Source organism: Oryza glaberrima, chromosome 12 (genome assembly GCF_000147395.1).
Source record: "Oryza glaberrima chromosome 12, OglaRS2, whole genome shotgun sequence".
In the NCBI taxonomy this organism is placed as follows: Eukaryota; Viridiplantae; Streptophyta; class Magnoliopsida; order Poales; family Poaceae; genus Oryza; species Oryza glaberrima.
In genome coordinates, this window is record NC_068337.1 from 15991457 (window position 1) to 16012766 (window position 21310).

Consider the following 21310-nt stretch of genomic DNA (forward strand, 5'->3'; position numbering starts at 1 on the left):
GGACTATGGTTACTAGTAGTATAAATATTAAAAAGATACTAATTGTAATGGTTTTAAAAAGTTTAATTAATTACAAATACCCCATAGGCCCAGACAACCTGCTTTTCGTGATCGGACAAATGAGCATCATATCCGATCCACACCCTAGCTTTGCTTCAGTTTCACGTATGTATTTATGGTGGTCATACCCATATATACGATCATACGTACATAGAGGTGAGAAAGTGACACTGGGGAGATCAACTATCACTTTTAAGATCGGTACAAGGTACTGGTACTGTGTGCTGTTTGCAAAAATCTTTAGGCTGTCTGCAGATGGAATTTCACATCACTCCTATACATGATTACATGAATGTGTACTCCTTTTATTTGCAGGTGAATAGGCAGCTTTGTTTGGTCCGTCGGTTTTCGAAAGTGGTGTGGGTACTATGTGCCGTCGTCGTTACCCGTCACACATACAATGCCGTCCTTTCTTTTTTGCCAATGGCATCAGAACAAAAGGAGGAGGAAGAGGTGGTTGCTTTTGGTTGCCATTGGCATCTATCTAGAGGTTGGTAGGAGCTGAGCTGATGATTCTGATTCCCACCCCTGGAAAGAGATAGGACGATTACTTGCTAAAGCTGGAGTTATATATCGAGCTTTGGATTGTATCCGAACACGTATCTGGAGAAAAAAATAGTATTATATATAACTTTCATATGTTTACTTTTAGTATGCATAGAACCGGCTTATAATACGAGAGACTTATTCAATACAGCGGAAAATAATTCTAGCATATGAATTTTATATTTTTTTTACTATCAGTCTCAGCAGTCTAAACTCGATACTAAGAAAAGATTTAACAAGAATGCTTAAAAGACCGTAAGAATTCGAAGTGTTATGTTTTTTTTTCTAGCGGGCTGATTAAATTAATGAAAAATTAACACATTTGAGGTCTAAAGGCATAGCAAATCGTACATCATCTATCGGTAGCAAATATGGTACACCCCTCAAATAGTTAGGTCCTCTTTGTAATGTAGGATTGGGAAACACATAAATACAAAAAAGATATCCCCTAAAAAAAGAAATGAAAAATATAGAATTTGTTGTATGTTTCTCTAATCTTACAAGAATGAAAAATATGAAACAAAGCAGTTATGTTCATATGAAATTGAGCCATATGAATGCAATCATATCGAAAATTTTCTATCAATTTCTATGAATACTAGAATACCAATGAAAATCCTCCTCATGTTTGCAATGTAATTTTTGGGAAAAGTAAGATGTAACTGTGTTGTTTGTTTTTTTTAAAAAAAAGATGTAACTGTGATGTAACAGCTTAACTGCGTACTTTCATTTGCTTCCTCCCAACGTACGAATAAATCATGTTCTACAAAGGTGAGCACACTCAAAAAAACAGAGTTCTTTCATGATTCATATGTTCTTTATTAAAAGACAATCAATAGCTAGCATACCGCTCAAACTAGCAATTAACAATATTTTTATATATAATTTTGGTCAATTTGAATTGTAAACTGTGAAATATACATCACTAAAATCATTAAGGACATTTGTTAAGAACTGAAGTTCCTAACAACCAGTACGTATGATGAGAGATATTTCTCAGATATCTATATATAGTCCAAAACATAAAATATACAGTAAAATATACACCATAATTTAATAAAATTGAGATATACTTTATACCCAGTTAATTATATATGCCTATATAATTAGTGTAGTTAATACTCCCTCCGTCCCAAAATAAGTGCAGTTTTAGCACTATTCACGTCCAACGTACGACCGTTCGTCTTATTTGAAAAAAAAATATGATTTGTATTTTTATTGTTACTAGATAATAAAATATGAATAGTATTTTACGTGTGACTAATTTTTTTAATATTTTTCATAAATTTTTCAAATAAGACGGATGGTCAACACGCTAAACAGGGATATCTATAACTGCACTTATTTTGGGACGGAGGTAGTATTTTTTTCTCTTCTCTCATTAAACCACAACACTTCAATATTTATAACCCTAAATAATTAAACTATGGTGAAAATTGCCTCTTTTTTCTTCTCCCGTATAACCACACCACCATAGTTGTCTTTGGATGATCCATATATATTAGTTCCTTCATTTTCTTCTATCGTGAAGTGGCATCACTTTAATTTTGCAATCTATATATGATTTAAATTGTCATAAATTAATACCTTCTAAATGGTTTATCATTTTTTAACATGATCGATCAAATATGCATATTATATCGTCGAGTAACAAAACAAATCTGTCGTACACCTTATTTCTATATATCACTATCATACAAACTTTTCCCCACGGCAACGCACATGATTTTATCTAGTTACTATGTGAGAGCATAATATATATTTTTCCACTATCTATCTATCTATCTATCTATCTATCTATCTATCTATCTATCTATCTATCTATTATATACTAAAAGTCCATTAAACTTCCTACAAACGCTCCTAAGCCGCCACATGGCAATTCTATAAACGCTCCTAAGTCGCCATGTGACGTTTTAATATATTAGAAACATCTGACCCTCGATTTTCATTTAAATTGGTGGGTCCATAATTTTGCACCATTAGATTAGATTAAAAATAGACCCTCATATGTATGCCTCCCTCACCGCCTGCAAGTACGTACGTACGTACAAGTACGAACGTAACATACCCCCCCCAGACTTTTTTCCTTTTCTTATACACCTTCTTTTATTATTTTGCTTTACCTAATATACCTCCATAATATTATTGGTGTTTGAACATATGTTTATTTACTAAAGAAATATGTAATTATCATTTATTTTGTTATACTCTGTCCACTAAATTTCCTACAAACGCTCTCACGTCACCATGTGTCACTCTACAAACGTTTCTACGTTGCTAAGTAGCGCTATAATAAATTAAAGAAAATCATAGAAATCCTTAGAGAAAATAAAACATTTAATCCTCGATTTTCACTTAAAGCTAAGAGACCATTATTTTAGACAATTAAATTATTAAATTATTAAATCTAAAAAAATAATCTCTCACTCCCAATATCCTATTCACATACAAGAGAAAATCCTTGCGTACAATTCATCCGGGAAAAAAAAGGCAAAAGCTATACGTATGTACGAACGAAATAAAAACCAAAGATATTGATAACTATGATTGAAAAAAATCACTGCCAAGATTAATTATAAAAGCACCAGCCCAAACGATCAGCCAAGATAATCACCATCAGCTCATGGCTCAAGCACGTATATGCATTATCTGCTCTTCTTATTTTTAGGTTGTTGAGATATCTAAAGCATAATAAAATCTAAACAACATTTGATTTATATCTTCGATTGAATGTAGACTTTCATGGTTACCACGGTCAGTGTCATCTTCGTGGAGGGCTCCATGCATGTATTAACTTTTGGTCAGTTTAGTTCTTTACATTCTTGACAATTAAATCAATAATTTAAATCTATATATTGATGTTTTATTATCAAATTAAAAAATAGTGTGAGCCATATATATGCCTTCACCCTTTGCATTTTCTATGATATAGAGATAAAATATATTACTCTACGAACTTTAAATTAGGTCAGTGTCATCTTCGTGGAGGGCTCCATGCATGTTTTAACTTTTGAAAACTATAAGTTGGTTTTATGATCAATTTAGTTCTTTATATTCTTGACAATTAAATCAATAATTTAAATCTATATATTGATGTTTTATTATAAATTAAAAAATAGTGTGAGCCATACCATCACCCTTTGCATTTTCTATGATATAGAGCTAAAATATATTACTCTACAAACTTTAAATTAGTGAACCCGTTATTTTATACCGTTAAATTAGGTCTATTGAAAAAACAACCCCCCCCCAAAAAAAAAACAAAATCTCCCATGTAAGAAAAAGCAAAGTAACATATATACACAAGTAAAAATATATAGCTAAAAATATACATACATACTATGATCAGAGAAAATCAATGGTCTCTAAACTATGATTTTCCATGATATAAAAAATATTACCCAACCAATATACGCAGTTAAACTAGATCAAAGATGTAATATGAATTCAATGGTCTGTAAGTGTTCATCTATTAAATATATATCAATTTCAATAATTCTGATGTATTCCTTTAATTAAATGAACTATTATTGACCTATAGTAGTTAGTGCTAACTGATAAATACATAATGGCACATAATAATTAATGTCATAATAATTTTTCAAATAATTATGGTGTACAATATCACCTGACAAATAATTTGAATCTACATATGTAAAAATGAAAAATGAAAACAACAGAATTTAGTTATATTTTTTTCAAGTAGATCTTATCTAATTTTAATATGTGAGATATTACGATTCTCAAATAGTTTTTTTGAATTTTTCAAAACTATTTGATTGGTATTTGAAAAGTGAGAAGCACACATGACACATAGACATGATAAACTTTATTAAAAATACTTCTAGCGAGTGATATGGCTATACTACAACCCCTTAATCCATCATGAGAACTATGGTCTTATATGTAGGTTTTTTGTTTGTCATATAGTTTTGGCAACAAATAAACAATCCAGTAACACCCATAATATATTTTCTTATACTTCAGGAATTCCGATATGTCGGGCATAGTTGATGGATGTATGTCATACACTCTACTAACATGATAACCTCACTCACTTTCAAATAAGAATATTGTATATGTATTATTGAAATTTGAGTAATATTGATTTACACTATAAACAAATTGTGTCTGCTATATACCACAAAACAACTCAAACTTTAAAAAGGATTATTGTAATCACCTCCGTCTTCTCTTTTTCCATTCTCAAAAGGGTGCCAAGCATAGATAATAAAGCTTGCTATACTACCATGATATAGCAAAGGCATACATTTGGATGAGTTAAGCCACCATGGGTACTTAACGATACAATCCTTTATGAGGGTACTAATAGTGAATTAGCCGTTAAAACTGTTCTCCACGATGGTCTTGATGGGCACAACTATGTCGATATGTGACCCATGTTTTAAGGTATCGAGGAAGAAAGCCTTGGTAGTTATGTTCGGCTTCATCCGTTAGATGGGCATTCATATCAAATTTTAACAGTATTATCCTATTAACTCATACAAGCGATATTGTTATAATATATTTTTTTGATAAAATATTATTGGAATATTTATACATAGATTTGGAAATAAGTCAGATCGACATGAACAGTTAGGTTAGTAGTGGAGATAATTTTTTTAGTCGATTAACGATGTATTGTTCTTATTTTGATGTTACAAATACAGTTTCATCTATTAAATAATCACTCAGGTTTCAAAAGAACGATAATAAGTATCCATAATAAAATAAAATAATAATAATAATAATAAGTAGTGGCGATATTAGGCAAATTTATATATAACCAGGACATAGTGATTTATGTTTGAATCTAGGAAACGCTTTTGACATAAACATTAAACAAAATGCCCGCACATCTGGGCGGGTTTCTTTCCTAGTTTGCAATTAAAGGAGACTTCTATTTCTTTTTAAAACATATAGGCCGGCATGCAAGATGATAAGAAAATTGAGCTCATTGAATTAGCTAGAAGTAATTAAATAGGTAGTACTCTATACTACTACTAATAACTGTACTTTCGAGCATGTTGGCAGTGCTCCACAGCTCATCTATTCATCCTGTCCTTCTCATCATGCGCAAGAGGTCGTGCGCTCCTTCGTACGTGTGTAACCACCATAAGATTAAGGAGGTGTTTGGAAATTAGAGACTAAATTTAGTCCCTCTCATAAAAGCATAAGTCCTTATGGTAGGGACTTATATTTTTGTGAAAAGGACTAAAGTTTAGCCCCACTTTAGTCCCTCCAACCAAACACCACCTAACTACTTTCTCCTCATTCCACCCATTCAACCAATCCCTAATTATATGGATCTACCCTATACTTTATACTCAATGCACCCATCCAGTCAATCTCTAGTTATATGAGACTGACACGTGCTTTATTCCCAACCCACACACCCAACTAATCCCAATTATATGGACTCAGTCCGTGCTTTGTCCTTAATTTACCAACTCAGTCAATCTCTAATCATACGAAATTGATCCGTTATAGTAAATAAAAGCTTGTACCATAAGGGCATACAAAATTGATCCGTTACAGTAAATAAAAGCTTGTACCATAATGGCAAGGTCAGTGTATAATGTTCATACACATCTTAAGGTATGATCCATAAATAGTTAGCTATTTATTTATTATAGTATGATGCACAACGTATATAGTCTTTAACATAGGTCCACTATAAAATAAAAATATGAGATGGCTGCTAACCTTTTTTGGGATAGTGGGGAAAGAGAGAGTAAGTAGAGGAGAAAAAAATAGTTATTTATTCACTATGGCCGGTTGTTGGCTTACACAATGTGTAAGGTGCACTTCATCAATATATTTATTCTTTAAGTTTACTTTTTTTTAAGCATGTTGTGGTTGTCCTAAGGCATAACTCATCTCTGACCCAGCAGCGGCACTGAAACTCGCGTTAAACGGCCGAGATATGCACAAGCTCGAACAGGAATTTTCTGCGCCAAAAATTCTGCACCCCCTGAAGCGTATACGTCCTTGTGGTGCCCCTGTCGCCGAATCTACGCATCTGCCAGAGACGCATGCAGAAACGGCACCGAGCCGTCGAGCATCGATGGTCCACGCACGCACGCGCAGGCAGCGCAGCAGGCAAAGGTTTGCTTTGCATTTTTGCAGGCGATTGTTTCCCCGCGTGGGTGCTCTCTGCTGGCTGCGACGCCATATATGCCTTTCTTCCCCGCGCCATCCGTCGTCGTCGAACCATCGCGTCGCGTCCCCGTGTCTGTCGAGCGAGATGGATGGATGGATGGATGGGACCGGACGAGGCATCGGTTTCTCGCCGGCCGTCGTGTTGCGTCGCCAGTCGATCGCCAGGTGAAAAGGCTGAGGCAGTCAGAGCTTTGCGCCATGGTGTCCGGCCGGCCGGGGCACCGATTACCGGGTACTTCACTTGCTCTAGTAGGACCAGTGTACTGCACTTGTTGCTCTTGTGAGTTTTCTTGTGTTCCACTGGTTCAAATTAACTTTTCAAACTTTGCTGTGTTTGAATCCAAACTTCCAACTTTTTCTATCATATTAACCTATATTATACACACACAACTTTTTAGTCACATCGTATCAATTTCAACCCAAACTTTCAACTTTGAAAGAAACCCAATCTCACAGTTTCTTATACATAAAACTTGCACTATAGTGTACTCCTTCCGTCTTAAAAAACGATTTCTGAGCACTGGGGTGGAGTCTTTGTCAAAAAAAAAAAAAACGATTTCTACTCCATACATCGAGAAACAGCGATAGCGGGCAGTCTTATCCTTTGCCTCTCTCCTCACCCAAGCGTGATTAAAAAAAAAAACCAAAAACAGAATTGACTCATCCTCTTTCCTCTCGTCTTGTCTCGTCCGTCGCTCTCCTCCTTCCACCCATCTCTTACCCCTCCCATTGGCGATGAACCGCTCTACCCATGTTCCTTCCCTCCCACCATCCTCGCAAATAGCTCATATGCGACACCTGTACCCTGATGCGGCAGCTTGGATGTGGCCGCAGAGGCAGAGGCTTTTGAGGAGGCGGATCCAATACAGATGATGGCACTGTCGGACGGATTCGGCTCGAATATGGCGGCGGTGGTGGTTGAGGCAGGTGCATCTCGTTATTTTGCAGATGGAGGTGGAGGCTACGGGTGGATGCGACGCAATCAGTGGCGGAGGCAGATGATCTAATGCAAGAGGATGCACGAGCGTACGGTGGTGAAGGCAAACGATTAATCTCTGTTCTTGGTAGTTAGTTCTTGCTAATTCTTGCATTTGACCGTCCAAAGCATTTCTTTTTTCAGATTGGAGATGTTATGTTTCTTTCGGCAAGTGAAAATTTTGAATTTTTGGATTTTTTTTTTCGCAAGATGTCGCTTGTGTTCTTCGTATATGCTGTGTAATTATTGGGTTTAGAGAAACAACAGTATCGGAACGGAAGTAGTTATTGGGGGCACTTTAGTATTTTCACGCTACTACTAAACTTGCATATGGAATATAGGAGTCGCTCTTTTTGAGACGGATGGAATACGTCATATAGGTATCTCAAGGATAGTTTCAAACTTTCAATCTTTGAGGTTTATTCTCTGGGCAACATATCCTATGCACATAGTTCCTCACGTGTACACACGTGCACACCAACTAAAAAATGTCACCAAAAAATCTAGAAAAAATCATACACATACTTTAAATTGTATTACACCTAGGGTTAAAATCTTAACGTCAAATTCATTATATTTTAGCCGTAACAAAAAAACAAAAAATCTGACAGTTTTAAGGTTGCAATTTTGTCAGAATTTTATCTTTTTTGTTATTCTCTATGTAGAATGAATTTGAAGATGCGACTTTGCACGTAGATGTAATACTATTGAAAGTATATGTATGAATTTTCCCAGAATTTTTTGTGATAATTTTTAGTTGGTGTACACGGTGTGTACACGTGAGGGCCTGTGTACATAGGATACGCCTCGTGTTAAGTGTTAGGGTAGTACTATTCCATTCAACAATTTGGTTTGGGCTAGTATGTTTCATGCATAAACAAGACGAGTTATTAATAAGTGATTAATTAATTATTAACTATTTTAAACTTCAAAAGGATTTATTATTTGATATTTTTATTAAACTTTTATATAGAAACATATCATTAAGCAATTAAAAAAGTGTTAACGGAAAAAAAAAGTTATCATGAGGAGCTGCTCAAAAGTACTCAGCTTTAAGTCAAGTAGCATCGGGGGTACATACGTGGAGCCACTGCCCGGCTAGCTAGCCCGAGCAGCTGTCTGAGCTCGTCGATGAAAACTCCATTAAGATTTAATATTGATGAGTAAATTAATAATGAAATTCTTTTTAGCAAATACTAATTATATTAAAATTTGCCTGAATTCAAAACTATTTCGGGTTATGTCACTGAGTGGCATGTATTTCCTATAGACATACCGGACGCCTAACACAAAAATCATAAATTCATTGAGCAGAGTACTCCTAATTCATAGATTTTACATGCCGTACATGCAAAAACCTCCATTGAACAGTGGACACTGCATTCAGGCAGTAGCGTGCCCAACTGCGTCGGGTTGCAGTCTGAATTCTTCACAAGAACATACTATTAAATCACATTTAGAGTTGGATATGACTATTAAGAGAATATGTAAAATTAAATGGAAAGAGATTGTGATTGGTTGAGAAAATAATATTGGTGGAGAAGTTATTATATTTTGAGATAAATTTTAAGAGATAGAAGTTATTATATTTTAAAATAGGGGGAGTACGAGATACCACAGGGTGCGTTGATACACATTGATTGTGTTTAGTTCCTGAAAAAATTTGGAAATTTGAAGAAAGTTGGGAGTTTGGAAAAAAAATTGAAAGTTTATGTGTGTATAAAAGTTTTTTATGTGATATGATGTGATGGAAAATTGGGAATAGGGAGGAAACTAAACACGGCCAGTTGGGAGTTTGGAAAAAAAATTAAAGGTTTATGTGTGTAGAAAAGTTTTTGATGTGATATGATGTGATGGAAAGTTGGGAATATGGGGAAACTAAACACGGCCATTGATGGAAGTGCCTGCAACTGTACAATGTTGGGAGTGGTACACATCTTCACAGATACTGCACGAACCGTCGTTTGCTTACCCTTGTTGCTGCTCGCTTGTGTATCTCGTAGGGTGCCCAACAGTATCATCGTGGATCCAAAAATGCCGGCCATGGCTGCTGCATTGCCATGGCATCTTGTCCAATGTCCATCAATGTCTTGCTTGCTTGCTGTAGAGCCTCCCAATACGGCAGCTTATAGCTACAGAGGTGACAAAGTAGAGGAACAGAGATGACAAGAGTCAGTCGATATCGATCAGGGTTGGCATCAACCACATGACATGATTCTAGAGGAGTGAGTACTGAGTAGTGATGAGCTAATGATGAGAAGATGTGATCATGAGTTCAGGTAAGTTTGGTGCTAGAAGCGGCTACATATACTCCTATGGTTGTTGAATTTGGGATAGCTGTTTTGGTGCTAGAGAAGGTGCTTGCTGGTAAGAATTGCTAGCTGTACAAAATAAGTGGAAAAGAAATGAAATGTAAGTCTTTGGTCAAGTGGTAGAAACGTGCTTTCCCTCTTGATTTCCTACCGGAGGTTCGTGTGAAATAGATTATTAATTTTTACAAGACTATTAAGAATAAATTAAATATTTTAAGAAATAAACTTAGCAAATAGCTTGAAACAACTGTTCTAAATAATATAGTAGAAGAAAATTTATTTTCCAAAGTATAGAACAATTAAGCCATTTTAATAATACGGTGAATAATTTTTCATTGAAAAAATAGCCTTAGGTGCACATGGTTTTAGTCCAGAAGCCAATATACAAACATGACGTTGATTTTAGTTATGATATATTTATTTTCAAGGGATGCAATGTTATTAAGCTTTAAATGACAAATTACAGCAGAAGAAACAGTTAATACTATAAATTAAACATAAAACTCTGCTTTGTCAAAAAAATACCCCAAAAAACATTGTTAAACATCTAGAACAGAACCTGTTACTACAAATAGTGATTGTATTAGAGCCCTTTGTCTCTACAAGCTTCTGTTTTGTTTGTACGATTATATAGAATAAACTGAACTGGGTTATTCAAGTCCATCTAGAAATGAAAATGGGAATCAAAATTGAATTGGGTTAGTCGTACATTGAAATGGAAACCGAATAAAATCTATTCCGATTGATGTTTTGTTTGGGCAACCTACAAATTATTTTCTTGGGAAGAGAGACATAGTACACATCAAAATACATCCCAGTGTGTGATGTGTCTCTGTGACACTTGCCTAACAACTAGAGGACGTCTCACAAAATTTCTACTTCGTCCTATCCAAATTGAGGACATGAACCCTATTAGGTGGATTCACTTGCCTACAAACCCCATAACTTACCAATGTTGCTTCCAATGGATTTTGCACATTCACTTCCATCTATGTGACTAGTATTTGTCTAGCAGGGGCAGTTAGCATGTATGAAAGATTGTAAATGTGGCCCTCTTTATGGTAAGAATAGGAATAACGATATGATGAATGGATTTTGCACATTCACTTCCATCTATGTGACTGTTTGTCTAGGAGGGGCAGTTATCATGTATGAAAGATTCCGAAGGTAGCGCAAAGCTTTATGGTAAAAATAGGAATAACGATATGATGGAAAGAAGACCATGAGGTATGAAAAGAATAGGAACAACAAAAATATGACGCAGGGTAGGAATGACGCCATATGCAGCATATAACATGTTTTCATCTTTAGCACAAATATTTTGTCAAATTGATCGATAGGCCCATGCATCAACCAGTACTAAGCTATGGTTTTTCCATCTCTATTAAACAATAATCAACAACTAAATTATCCCTAGAATAATACATCCATTTATTAAATTCTTTCTTTCAAAAAATTACATCAGTGATCTTCATATATCACACAATACAATAAAAAGTAATAGCCTAAAAATATCTATGACACAAAATGAGCAGCACTCCTCTATAAGAAATTAAATTCCTTGTTGAACACTTCTTTTTAACTACATATGTAGAAAATAAAAGTATCTATTAAAAAAATACTTAATGTAACAAACGAAAATCTTGTTGGAACAAAATACTTGTGTAACAAGGAAAAAACGTGTTACAATTGAAATAAAGCTTCTGTTAAATGAATAATAATCTTTGATGCAACAAAATATTTGCTCACCAAAACACTTAATAAAGTATATTACACGAGAGAGTAGCTAGAGCTAAAGCCATATGGTAGTGACGTCTTCCATTCTTTGTTGATTCAGCGCTAGAGAAAAAAAGTTCACTCTCTTTAGAAACATGCGATGTAGAAAAACAGAAGAAGTTTATCAAGAAAGTAAGCGTAACATCTCAGCAAAAAAAAAAAAAGAACATGTACCGAAACATGCCATGTAGAAAAAACAGAGGAAATTTATCAGGAAAGTAAGGAAAGTGTAACGCCAAATAGAACATGCACCGCGTCACTGCTGATGTGCCATGGCCCATAAACAGATAAACAAAACTTCCAATCACATAATAATAGTTTATACGGAACACCAACACTAAACCATCAATCGATATAATATCACCACGGTCATATAAAACACATAAAATAAATTATCATTCTCAATCAAAACCCCAACCTATAGGAAAAAAAAACAAAGAAAAACAAACTCTGAAACCAAAGGGGAACCAAAAAAAAAAAATCACATGAAAGACTAGGGTTTTTGCAACGCGGGGGCTTTTATCCGCGAGAAGCACCCGAACCGCCGCCGCCGCCCCTCCTCCTCTCTTCCCCCTTCCGCCCTCTCAGCCCTCGCCGACGACGAGGAGGAGAAGGCGGCGGCCGCACGCACGCCGCGCGAGAGGGGCAAGCAAAGCTCGGTGGTGGTGGTGGCGGGGGGGGGGGGGGGCGGAGCCGCGTCGCGCCCCCGGCGCCTCGGCGCCATCCGCCCCGCCGCGGGCGGGCTCAGGCGGAGGAGGAGGAGGAGGAGGCGAAACCCTAGCGCGGGGGGAGACGAGGTACGCGTCGATGCCTCTCTGTTTCGATTCTCGCGTCTCGTGATGGCGGGTCTCATTCGCGGAGCGGGGAGGGGAATCGAAACCCTAGGTGCGGCGTTCTTGCCATTTTTCGACAGCTGTGCGGTTCAATGAATTCCGAAACCCTAGGTGTCGCGATTGGTGCCATTTCGGCTCGATATATGGTCTTCGTGCGGGGGTATGGGGGATTCAAGGTGTGATCTTGCGGGATGTATTGGGCTCAAGATCGCCTTTTTAGGAGAAGAGTAGGGTCGAATCGCGGATCTGCGTGAATAGGAAAGAACGTCAGCTAGACGGGTGGACGACGTCAGCCAGGCTATGGGGGGTTCGCAGCTAGCCAGGCTGCGGGTCAGAATGAATCGATGATTGTTTGCCATGCTCGAATAGGTTTATTGGGGGTCATGTTTTTGCAAGATCTTGAATCCCCACTTTGTGTATGTGTAAGACTGTAATTAGGTTTCGTGTAAAGAGCCTGACTGGATGGGCAATTTTAGGAGATGTATGATGCATTTTGTGGGTGATGAGTATCACTGGGGATAGGGCTTCGTTAGCCTGCAAACATAATATAAATCAATAATCGATTTAAATCTTTCTGTTTAACCAGGCGACCACCCTTGATTGGTGTATCAGGACCAATATGTACATAGACATTGGAATTGATCTAAAGTGATTTATGCTTTTGAATGAGGTTTGCATCTTAGGGAAGTAACGAGGGTTGCTGATTAAATTTTACTTGTCTAGTTCTATGCTTTAGAAACTTTAGACAGCATAATCCCGATAATTTTATAAACCATAATCTATATTAGTTCCCTGCATTCATAGTTCGACAACGTGTACTACTAGACGTATTCTTGGCTTTTTGCCATTTTCTCTGGTAGTGGGGTATTAATGGGTCTAGTGACTTGTAAAGCATGATTATCATCCTATTGCTCTTTCTATTTCGAACTTACAGATTGGAATGAGCATAAAGCCATATGTTAGTACTTTAGAATTAATCATTACTTGTACTGTATCTTATTATCCTGTCCTTTGTCCTTAGTAAATTTATAAACACTTACTGTATCTTTTTCGTTCAGTGACTGCTCAGGCCACTTTCAACAGATAAAGAAGTAATATCTTCATCAGTCCTTTCTCAATATAGTTGAGAGCGAGTTTACATGGCTATGATGCCAAGTGATTCATCACATCATGGAATTGTAGAAAATAGCCCATACAGAACTACCCAGGGCAGGAATGAGGAGACTGGTGAACTTGGTGCTTCATGGTATTTCAGTAGAAAGGAAATAGAAGAGAATTCTCCATCCAGGAGGGATGGCATTGATTTGAAGAAAGAGTCTTACCTCCGAAAATCATATTGTACTTTTCTACAAGATTTGGGCATGAGGCTTAAAGTGTAAGATCATAGTTGATTTAACTTATATTTTTCATTGTTGATGTTAACTTGTTCCTTTCAATCATTATTATGATCTTCAATTACCATGATGCATGAATTTCTACTTTATTATTTTCAAAGGATGCTAAACTTAACTGAAGTATATCTATTGTGGTTGTAATTTGTAAGCTGTTAGCTTATTTTTGGTCTGATTTGTTCTAATAAGCTTGATCAATCTATTTACCCCTTTGTTTGGACATCCATGTGAGATCCATTTATGTGTACATAATCAACATAGAAGCAGAAGATGTTTTTTTATCTCTTTCAAACTGTATGGTTTGCTGTTATGAGGACCTGGTAATTGTTTGGTTTCGACTTGTTGAATGTGTATATTATCAAAATATGGAAGCAGAATGTGTGCTTTATATCATTGATTTTAGCCCTTGCTTGCCATGCAAATTGTTCTGGTCATGTGAATACTACATATTGTTTAGTTTTTCTTATTTATGGAGTATAATATCATTCTGTCTACTTCCCATCAATGACTGCCTTTTGTTCTGTGGTAGGCCACAAGTCACTATTGCTACAGCTATTGTGTTCTGTCACCGTTTTTACCTTCGTCAGTCCCATGCAAAAAATGATAGACGAGTAAGTACTTTCAATGCTTGGTTCGTTCCTCCTTTTGTGGTTTTATGGATGGCTATTTCTCTTTTAGTTAGTAGCCTTTATATTACAACGACATATTTGCATTTTTTATCTAGTTCTAAAACATGTTTAACAAGAAAATGGTTTCCTTCTGTATGGATAGTAATGTAGGAGTGATGAAAACTGCAATATTTTATAGATATAGAAGTTGTGTCGCGGGGAAGTACATACTTTGACATTTGCATTTTACGATCACAAGAGCTATGGGGACTTCATTACTTAATTTATAGGGACTGAAGTTGTTATTATCAGTGCAGTTAAAGCGAAAAGTACACTAAGACGCAATAGTATTATATTGCCTTAGGTACAAAGCATTAAAAAGTGTGTGCGTTAGACACATGGAGCACAATATAAAAACATAAATGTCTACCCCTAAGTAGGAAGCTCCATTCCTGATTCTGGCAGCTGACCAAAAACAAACTAATAGTTAAGAAATATATAACGGATAAGGTCTGAGACTAGCAAACTGCAATTCAAGTAGTTTTTGGCTGCTATAATATACATAGCGTGCCACATTAATAAAGTTCTGCTAAGAAGTTAATAACCTAATCCTTCAACAAAAGATGCCCAAAATATGAGTCCTGAATCAAGCTGGCAGAAAAAAAGAAGGCAGCAGGCGTCTGAGCGCCTTGTTCTTAAGCCTAAAGTTGGCTCACCAACGGCATTGTGCTTTAAGCTACTCTAGGTGCTTTAGTTGCGACCCTGCGCTTCGCTTGCTTTTGCATCTAGGCGAGCGCCTTTTGTGCTTTTGACTGCACTGTTTGTCATGAGATAAAAGTACCACATATATTTGATAGTTGTTGGTGGAGGTTACGGATTAATGATCCAGATTAAAGTTGACCAGTGGTTGCCCCATTATCAATCTTCTATGTAGTTAGGAGTTAGGGGAGCATTGGTGAGTGGTGCGAAAAAGTTGTCCCTACTGTAACATTGGAAAATTTTTACATTTCCCAAGGTTTTGCTATAAAATGAACAAGAGAGAACCAATGTGAATGGAAACCAAGCAAGGATATGATACCACTAAGGCAGTAAAGCATTTATAAAGCTACCACGGGCTTCTCAAACGGAACACCTCAATCTTCTGCGCTATCTGTGTGCAGACCAGCTGGCGAATCTTGAATGCTTTTAGCCATCACATGTATAATACAACACTTTCATATTTGATTTAAGCTAATACACATGAAGCATTGAAAATCACATGAAAAAGTGGGAGATACTTCCGGATAATGCCTTCAATGTTGGAATTAACTGGAACAAATATAATGTAGAACTTGCTATGTCTATAGTATTGTAGTGTCAAAAGCTCAGAGCTATAACCAGAAAGAGAAATGAATACAAATTCTTACTGCCAATGGAAAGAAACAGTATTGTAGTGCATGTGAGTTTGTTTTACTTGTCCTGAGATTGTTTAGTATTTTGTACCATGTATCAAACGAAATAATTTTCTATTCTCATTTTCCTTGCATTCTCGTGTCGCAAACTTTTGATTGCATGATCTTAATTTTACTCCTATGTTAAGTGTTGTCCTATAGATCTGTACCTGTTTGAAGAGAGAACTTATAATTTGTACTGACCATTCTTACAGACAATTGCCACAGTTTGCATGTTCTTGGCTGGAAAAGTTGAAGAGACGCCTAGGCCTTTGAAAGATGTTATTCTGGTTTCTTATGAGATTATTCATAAAAAGGATCCTGCTGCTGGTCAGAGAATCAAGCAGAAGGTAACAATAAACTAGATGCTTCTTTTGCTATATACTTTAATTTTATGAATTTGTTTTTTTTCTTGCAAAAAAAAATCCCTCTGATCTGCATTTGGCAGCAGGACCATCCGTTTTGCCTGATATTTAGTTTTCTTTGATGTGCTAAGTATTTTGACTGTTCAATTTCCTGGTAAACATTACTGGCTATATTGGCAACTATTACCCATCGCCTTTTTGATTTTTTTGCGGCATTTTTGAATCCTAGAATTTATCTAATGGAAGAATCAAGAATGTGAGGTTAAATTACATGTAAACAAATTTCAACATCTGACAGTTATTCATTGTATTATATCATGTTGGTTGTGATTAAGTTAACCATCAAGGCATCTGCCTGTGATAATTACTTCCGTCCTGGTTTTACTGCGTGCATATGTAAAAAAAAATGGAAGTAAATAGTCACCATTGCATGCTTCTATTCTCAGCTAATGCTTCTTGAAAACAATCCAAGGCTAGCATATAGGGTTATAGCGTTTATGACTCCTGATAGTAGTATAGGCTTTTTCCCTGCACGTGATATTTCCTGCTTTGGGAGATTGTCTGGACGGAGTTATTTTTCTTCCTGCACCAGGCAATGATTTCCACTGGGATGCTTTAATGAATGGTCTGTAATTGTCTCTGCAGGAAGTATATGATCAACAAAAAGAACTTATTTTACTTGCGGAGCGAGTTGTACTTGCAACTCTTGGGTTTGATTTGAATGTGCATCATCCATACAAGCCTTTGGTTGAAGCAATAAGAAAATTTAAAGTTGCTCAAAATGCGCTTGCTCAGGTTGCATGGAATTTTGTCAATGATGGGTATGCTATTGATACCCTTATTATCTTTAGAGATATCACTCAATCATGTATATAACACGTTAAAAAGGGCGTATATTGTACAGGCTGCGTACTTCGCTTTGCCTGCAGTTCAAGCCTCATCATATTGCAGCAGGTGCTATCTTTTTGGCTGCTAAATTTCTCAAAGTGAAGCTTCCATCTGATGGTGAGAAGGTTTGGTGGCAGGAGTTTGATGTGACTCCAAGACAGCTGGAAGGTTGGTGCCTAGATAATGTTGTGTTCTATACTTCTATCTGGTCCATATGACGGTTTACAACAATCTCCTGAGTTTTAAACCGCATATTTTTTTTAACGAGCATGTTGACTAGGTTGCTTTGGTACCTTACTGCTGGCTGCTGAAGCAGTTAATGTTGCGCTGCAGCTTATTTTAATTTTGTATACTAGTTGAAGCAATGGAGAATCTGTTCTGATGCATTAGTTTATTACTCTATTCATCAACAGATTTCATTCCTGGATTTCGCACAAAAATTAATATACATCTAGAAAAGAACACATTGTTCCTTAGGTTTGTTATGGATTTAGAATGGTCTATTTTATTAGTCCATGCCTCCATAGTAGTACTAGGAAATAGAAATTAATCATCAGAAGAGCAGGGAATATAAGTCTAAAGTATTCAGCATCATCTTGCAATCATCAGATGCTATGTTTGGACATGGTTTGTAGAAATACTTTTCACACTACGCGGCTTCCTTTTTGATAATCCTCTGTTTCAGAAAAGTACATATTTGTATTCAACTTGTGCAGATTTTCCTATTTAAATTTCACATCGTCAGCTGTCCTTTTTCTAAAAGGTTTACACCCGTTGTTTTCTACATTAACTTTCTGCAACATTCTGGGGGGATGGGTTAAGACTGGCATACCGTCATACACAAGGTTTTTCAAAGAAAGGCAAGGACAAAAAAGTTCACAAGAATTTGGCCAGGTACCAAAAAATATTAATTTTTTCTGGGTACCAAGTAGTAATACCACAACTTGGGCTAAAACTTCTTACCTACACCATTTCATCATTTTTGCCCTTCTTTCTTCCTCCCCTCTTCATCCCCTCACTGATTCTGGGAATGATGTACCTGGAGCAAAGCATGTGGCCTGCTGAGGCTGATGCTGTCTGAGGTCTACACTGTGGCCTGCAGCACTGAGGTGCTGGTTTCCATCCTGACCTCTGGCACGACCATCTTGGCATTGCTCTCTGTGTGATGCCATGCTCAGATCCTCGCCACTTTACTGATCTGCTATGCCCTGCTTTGAACAGATAATTGGTTGCTTGTGAAAGGCTTGATTTACGTAGTGGATTAATTCGTAGTGGGTGTTGGTGGAATAGTAATTGTGCCTTTCATTAGCATGTTCTTGTTTTCTTATTTTCTGCTGTATTGATTGAAATTTGGGTCATAATGTGGAGCTTATGTAGTAGTCTTTCTAATGAATTACTAGCATACAGATTCTCAGATCTTCGTTATTACTATTTGTATGTTCTACCTTCTAAAGGGAGCTATTAAAAATCTCTCCATGGGTATGTGTGATTTCATAAATAGTTCACGTGGTTTCATAAGCACACGCTTTCAATTGCAAGCTGTCTAATCAAAGCATCTGGTTGGTTAGGATCTGAGGGTTTATGTGCTAATTGTGTTCGATCTGATGGCTAGAATTTTTGGGGTCAGTTGGCATAAGCACTGCATTAGGGGTCAATTTTAGAGTTCACAAGGGTTTATCTTCATACCTTGGCCTGCTGATGTGCAATGGTTAACTGAACTGGCTGAATGCACTTATTTTTCTTAGTGGGGACCTGCCAAACTATATATTAAGTATAAACATTACAATGAAAGCTGACCAGGATACACAGAAATTCTGGAAAAGCCTAATTGTGGCCAGTTTTCGAAAATTTGATAGGGTCCAGAAACCGGTTTCTTTTGGTCGTGACATCTTGCGCAACCTGATTTGTGCTTGCTAAGTTGCTATGAGCAATCCAAATTTACATTGACTAGGTGCTGTATATTTTAAGTCTTTTTATTCTTGTTACACTAGTTATATTTATTTAACTTTTTGATAATACAATTTGATCATTTGACACATTCCTTTCTGGGTTCTTGTTAAATCAGATAATAATGCATGTCTCCCTTGATTGCAGAAGTTAGCAATCAAATGTTGGAGCTGTATGAGCAAAACCGTGCAGCACAGGCACAACCGTCCCATGGAAATGAAGCTGAAGGGAGCTCTGCTAGTGTTCCTAATCAGCGAGTCTCTGTAAAATCCGAGGAAACACCTCTTCCTCACCAGTCGAAACAGTCAAGTTCACAGCATTCAACAGGTGCTCCAAGTCATCATGGTGTCGAGCACTCAAATCTAGAAAAGCAAACTGTGGACCAGAAAATGCTTCAAAATGACAATGGTGACCATGGGAGCAACAAAACAAGAAGCAATCAGAGTGGAAGTAGAGTTGATTTTGGTGCCAACGATGGTTTACATCATGACAAACAGTCCATGACAGAAAATAAGAATCTTCCATCACATGGCAACTCCAGTGAAATCAGAGATGTCAACCGCAATGGCAATGATGGTACGAATGTGACATCCTTGATGGTAAATAAAATTGACAAGGATAAGGTGAAAGCACAAATGGAAAAGCAAAGGAAACTGAAAGGTGATGTTGCTAGGAAGGTAGAGGTAATAGATGATGATGATGATCTTGAGAGGCAACTAGAACATGACATTGAATTGGCTGTTGAGGATAATAAGATAAAGCAGGAGAGGAAGCAGAGTTCCCCTCATGTTATGCATTGGGGGGATCATAGAAATGCTGATCAAGTTACAGGCAATGGGCACCTTGGCAAGCAGAATACACCAGAGACTGCTCAAGATGCCCCAATGGACGACATTAAAGAACAGCGCAATTCCCATGGCTCAAAGCACCATGACAGTCATGATACTGCTCATGAGCGAGGTGAAAGAGACTATAAAAGGCCTCGGCCTGAAGGTTAGTTTTGATGACATTGAGAGATCATTTGTGATTTTGAGCGATGTGCTGGAAAGTGAGCACTTGGCTTGGAACTTAACATATTAAGATCAGCATATGTTACTTGAACATATGCATTTTCTGCCTGAGATCGCTGCCATGTGACATCAAAGTGGGCATATGCTGTGGAGTGACAGGCATAAGGATGCTCATGTTTTTACCCAGCTGTATACAACCTCGCAACTGACTGCAACGGGTGTTTTGCCCTGGATTTGTACTGGGGGACAGTTTGGGAGGAAACTCATGATGATAAAATCTGTGTTTCAACAAGTATTGGAGTAAATACACTGGAGAAAGCCTCTAGTTCCATTTGCGTTGAGTTCTTTCTTTTTTTGTTTTTAGGCGAATTTTCAGCGACGTTCCGTAGATTAGCTAGGGTTCAACTTTGTCCACTAGATGAATTGAATATGCTTTTGCAGGCTGTCTGCCCCTTAACTAGCTCGAGAAGTTGGCATTGGTTCATAACTTTGAAATATTTTAGCTTGTTCAGGTGGCGGTTTCTTCCCAACATTGAACCTGGATTCTCGAATGGAATGGCGTTCAAATGTTCTATCGAACTATGTGCATGGGGTGCAGTTAATGAAATGGGTTCTATTTTCCTCGTTTTATATGTTCTATCAGATTACATGCTTCTGTTGGATGATGATGGCTGGATAACTGGGTTCATGTTCGAAACCAATTGAGATGCAGTACTGCTCTCTACATGTGAAAATAGACCCTCACTGACATGTAGACCCGAGGATCTACGAGGAGAAACCCTATCGTTGGAAACAGGTTGTCTTAGGTCATCCAGGAGGCATCAGCCAACTTTGCATTTGTCCATTAAACTACTACTAAACCATTACTAATACAAACTATGGAAGCTTATGACGACAGCTTAAGTGTCATGTTTAGGACATTGATCTACCCATCTATCTTTAGTGATTTTTATCTCATCAACATGGAACAATATGATTCACAACCTAATCCTATGATATGATG

The 21310-nt window shown here is 37.0% G+C and overlaps 1 protein-coding gene across 2 annotated transcripts; it reads left to right on the forward strand.

The window, feature by feature from the left end:
* Positions 1-12335: 12335 nt before the first annotated feature.
* LOC127757071 (cyclin-T1-4) lies at positions 12336-20837 on the forward strand. 2 transcript variants are annotated; one of them, XM_052282495.1, is made up of 7 exons: positions 12336-12632; positions 13727-14043; positions 14589-14670; positions 16313-16447; positions 17108-17283; positions 17367-17518; positions 19445-20837. In XM_052282495.1, the coding sequence occupies exons 2-7, from the start codon at positions 13808-13810 to the stop codon at positions 20293-20295; spliced, it is 1632 nt and encodes a 543-aa protein (XP_052138455.1). In that variant the 5' UTR covers positions 12336-12632; positions 13727-13807; the 3' UTR covers positions 20296-20837. The 2 variants fall into 2 exon arrangements, with proteins under 2 accessions (XP_052138455.1, XP_052138456.1); XM_052282496.1 differs by having other exon boundaries at positions 12529-12632; positions 13738-14043.
* The last annotated feature ends 473 nt before the right edge of the window (positions 20838-21310 follow it).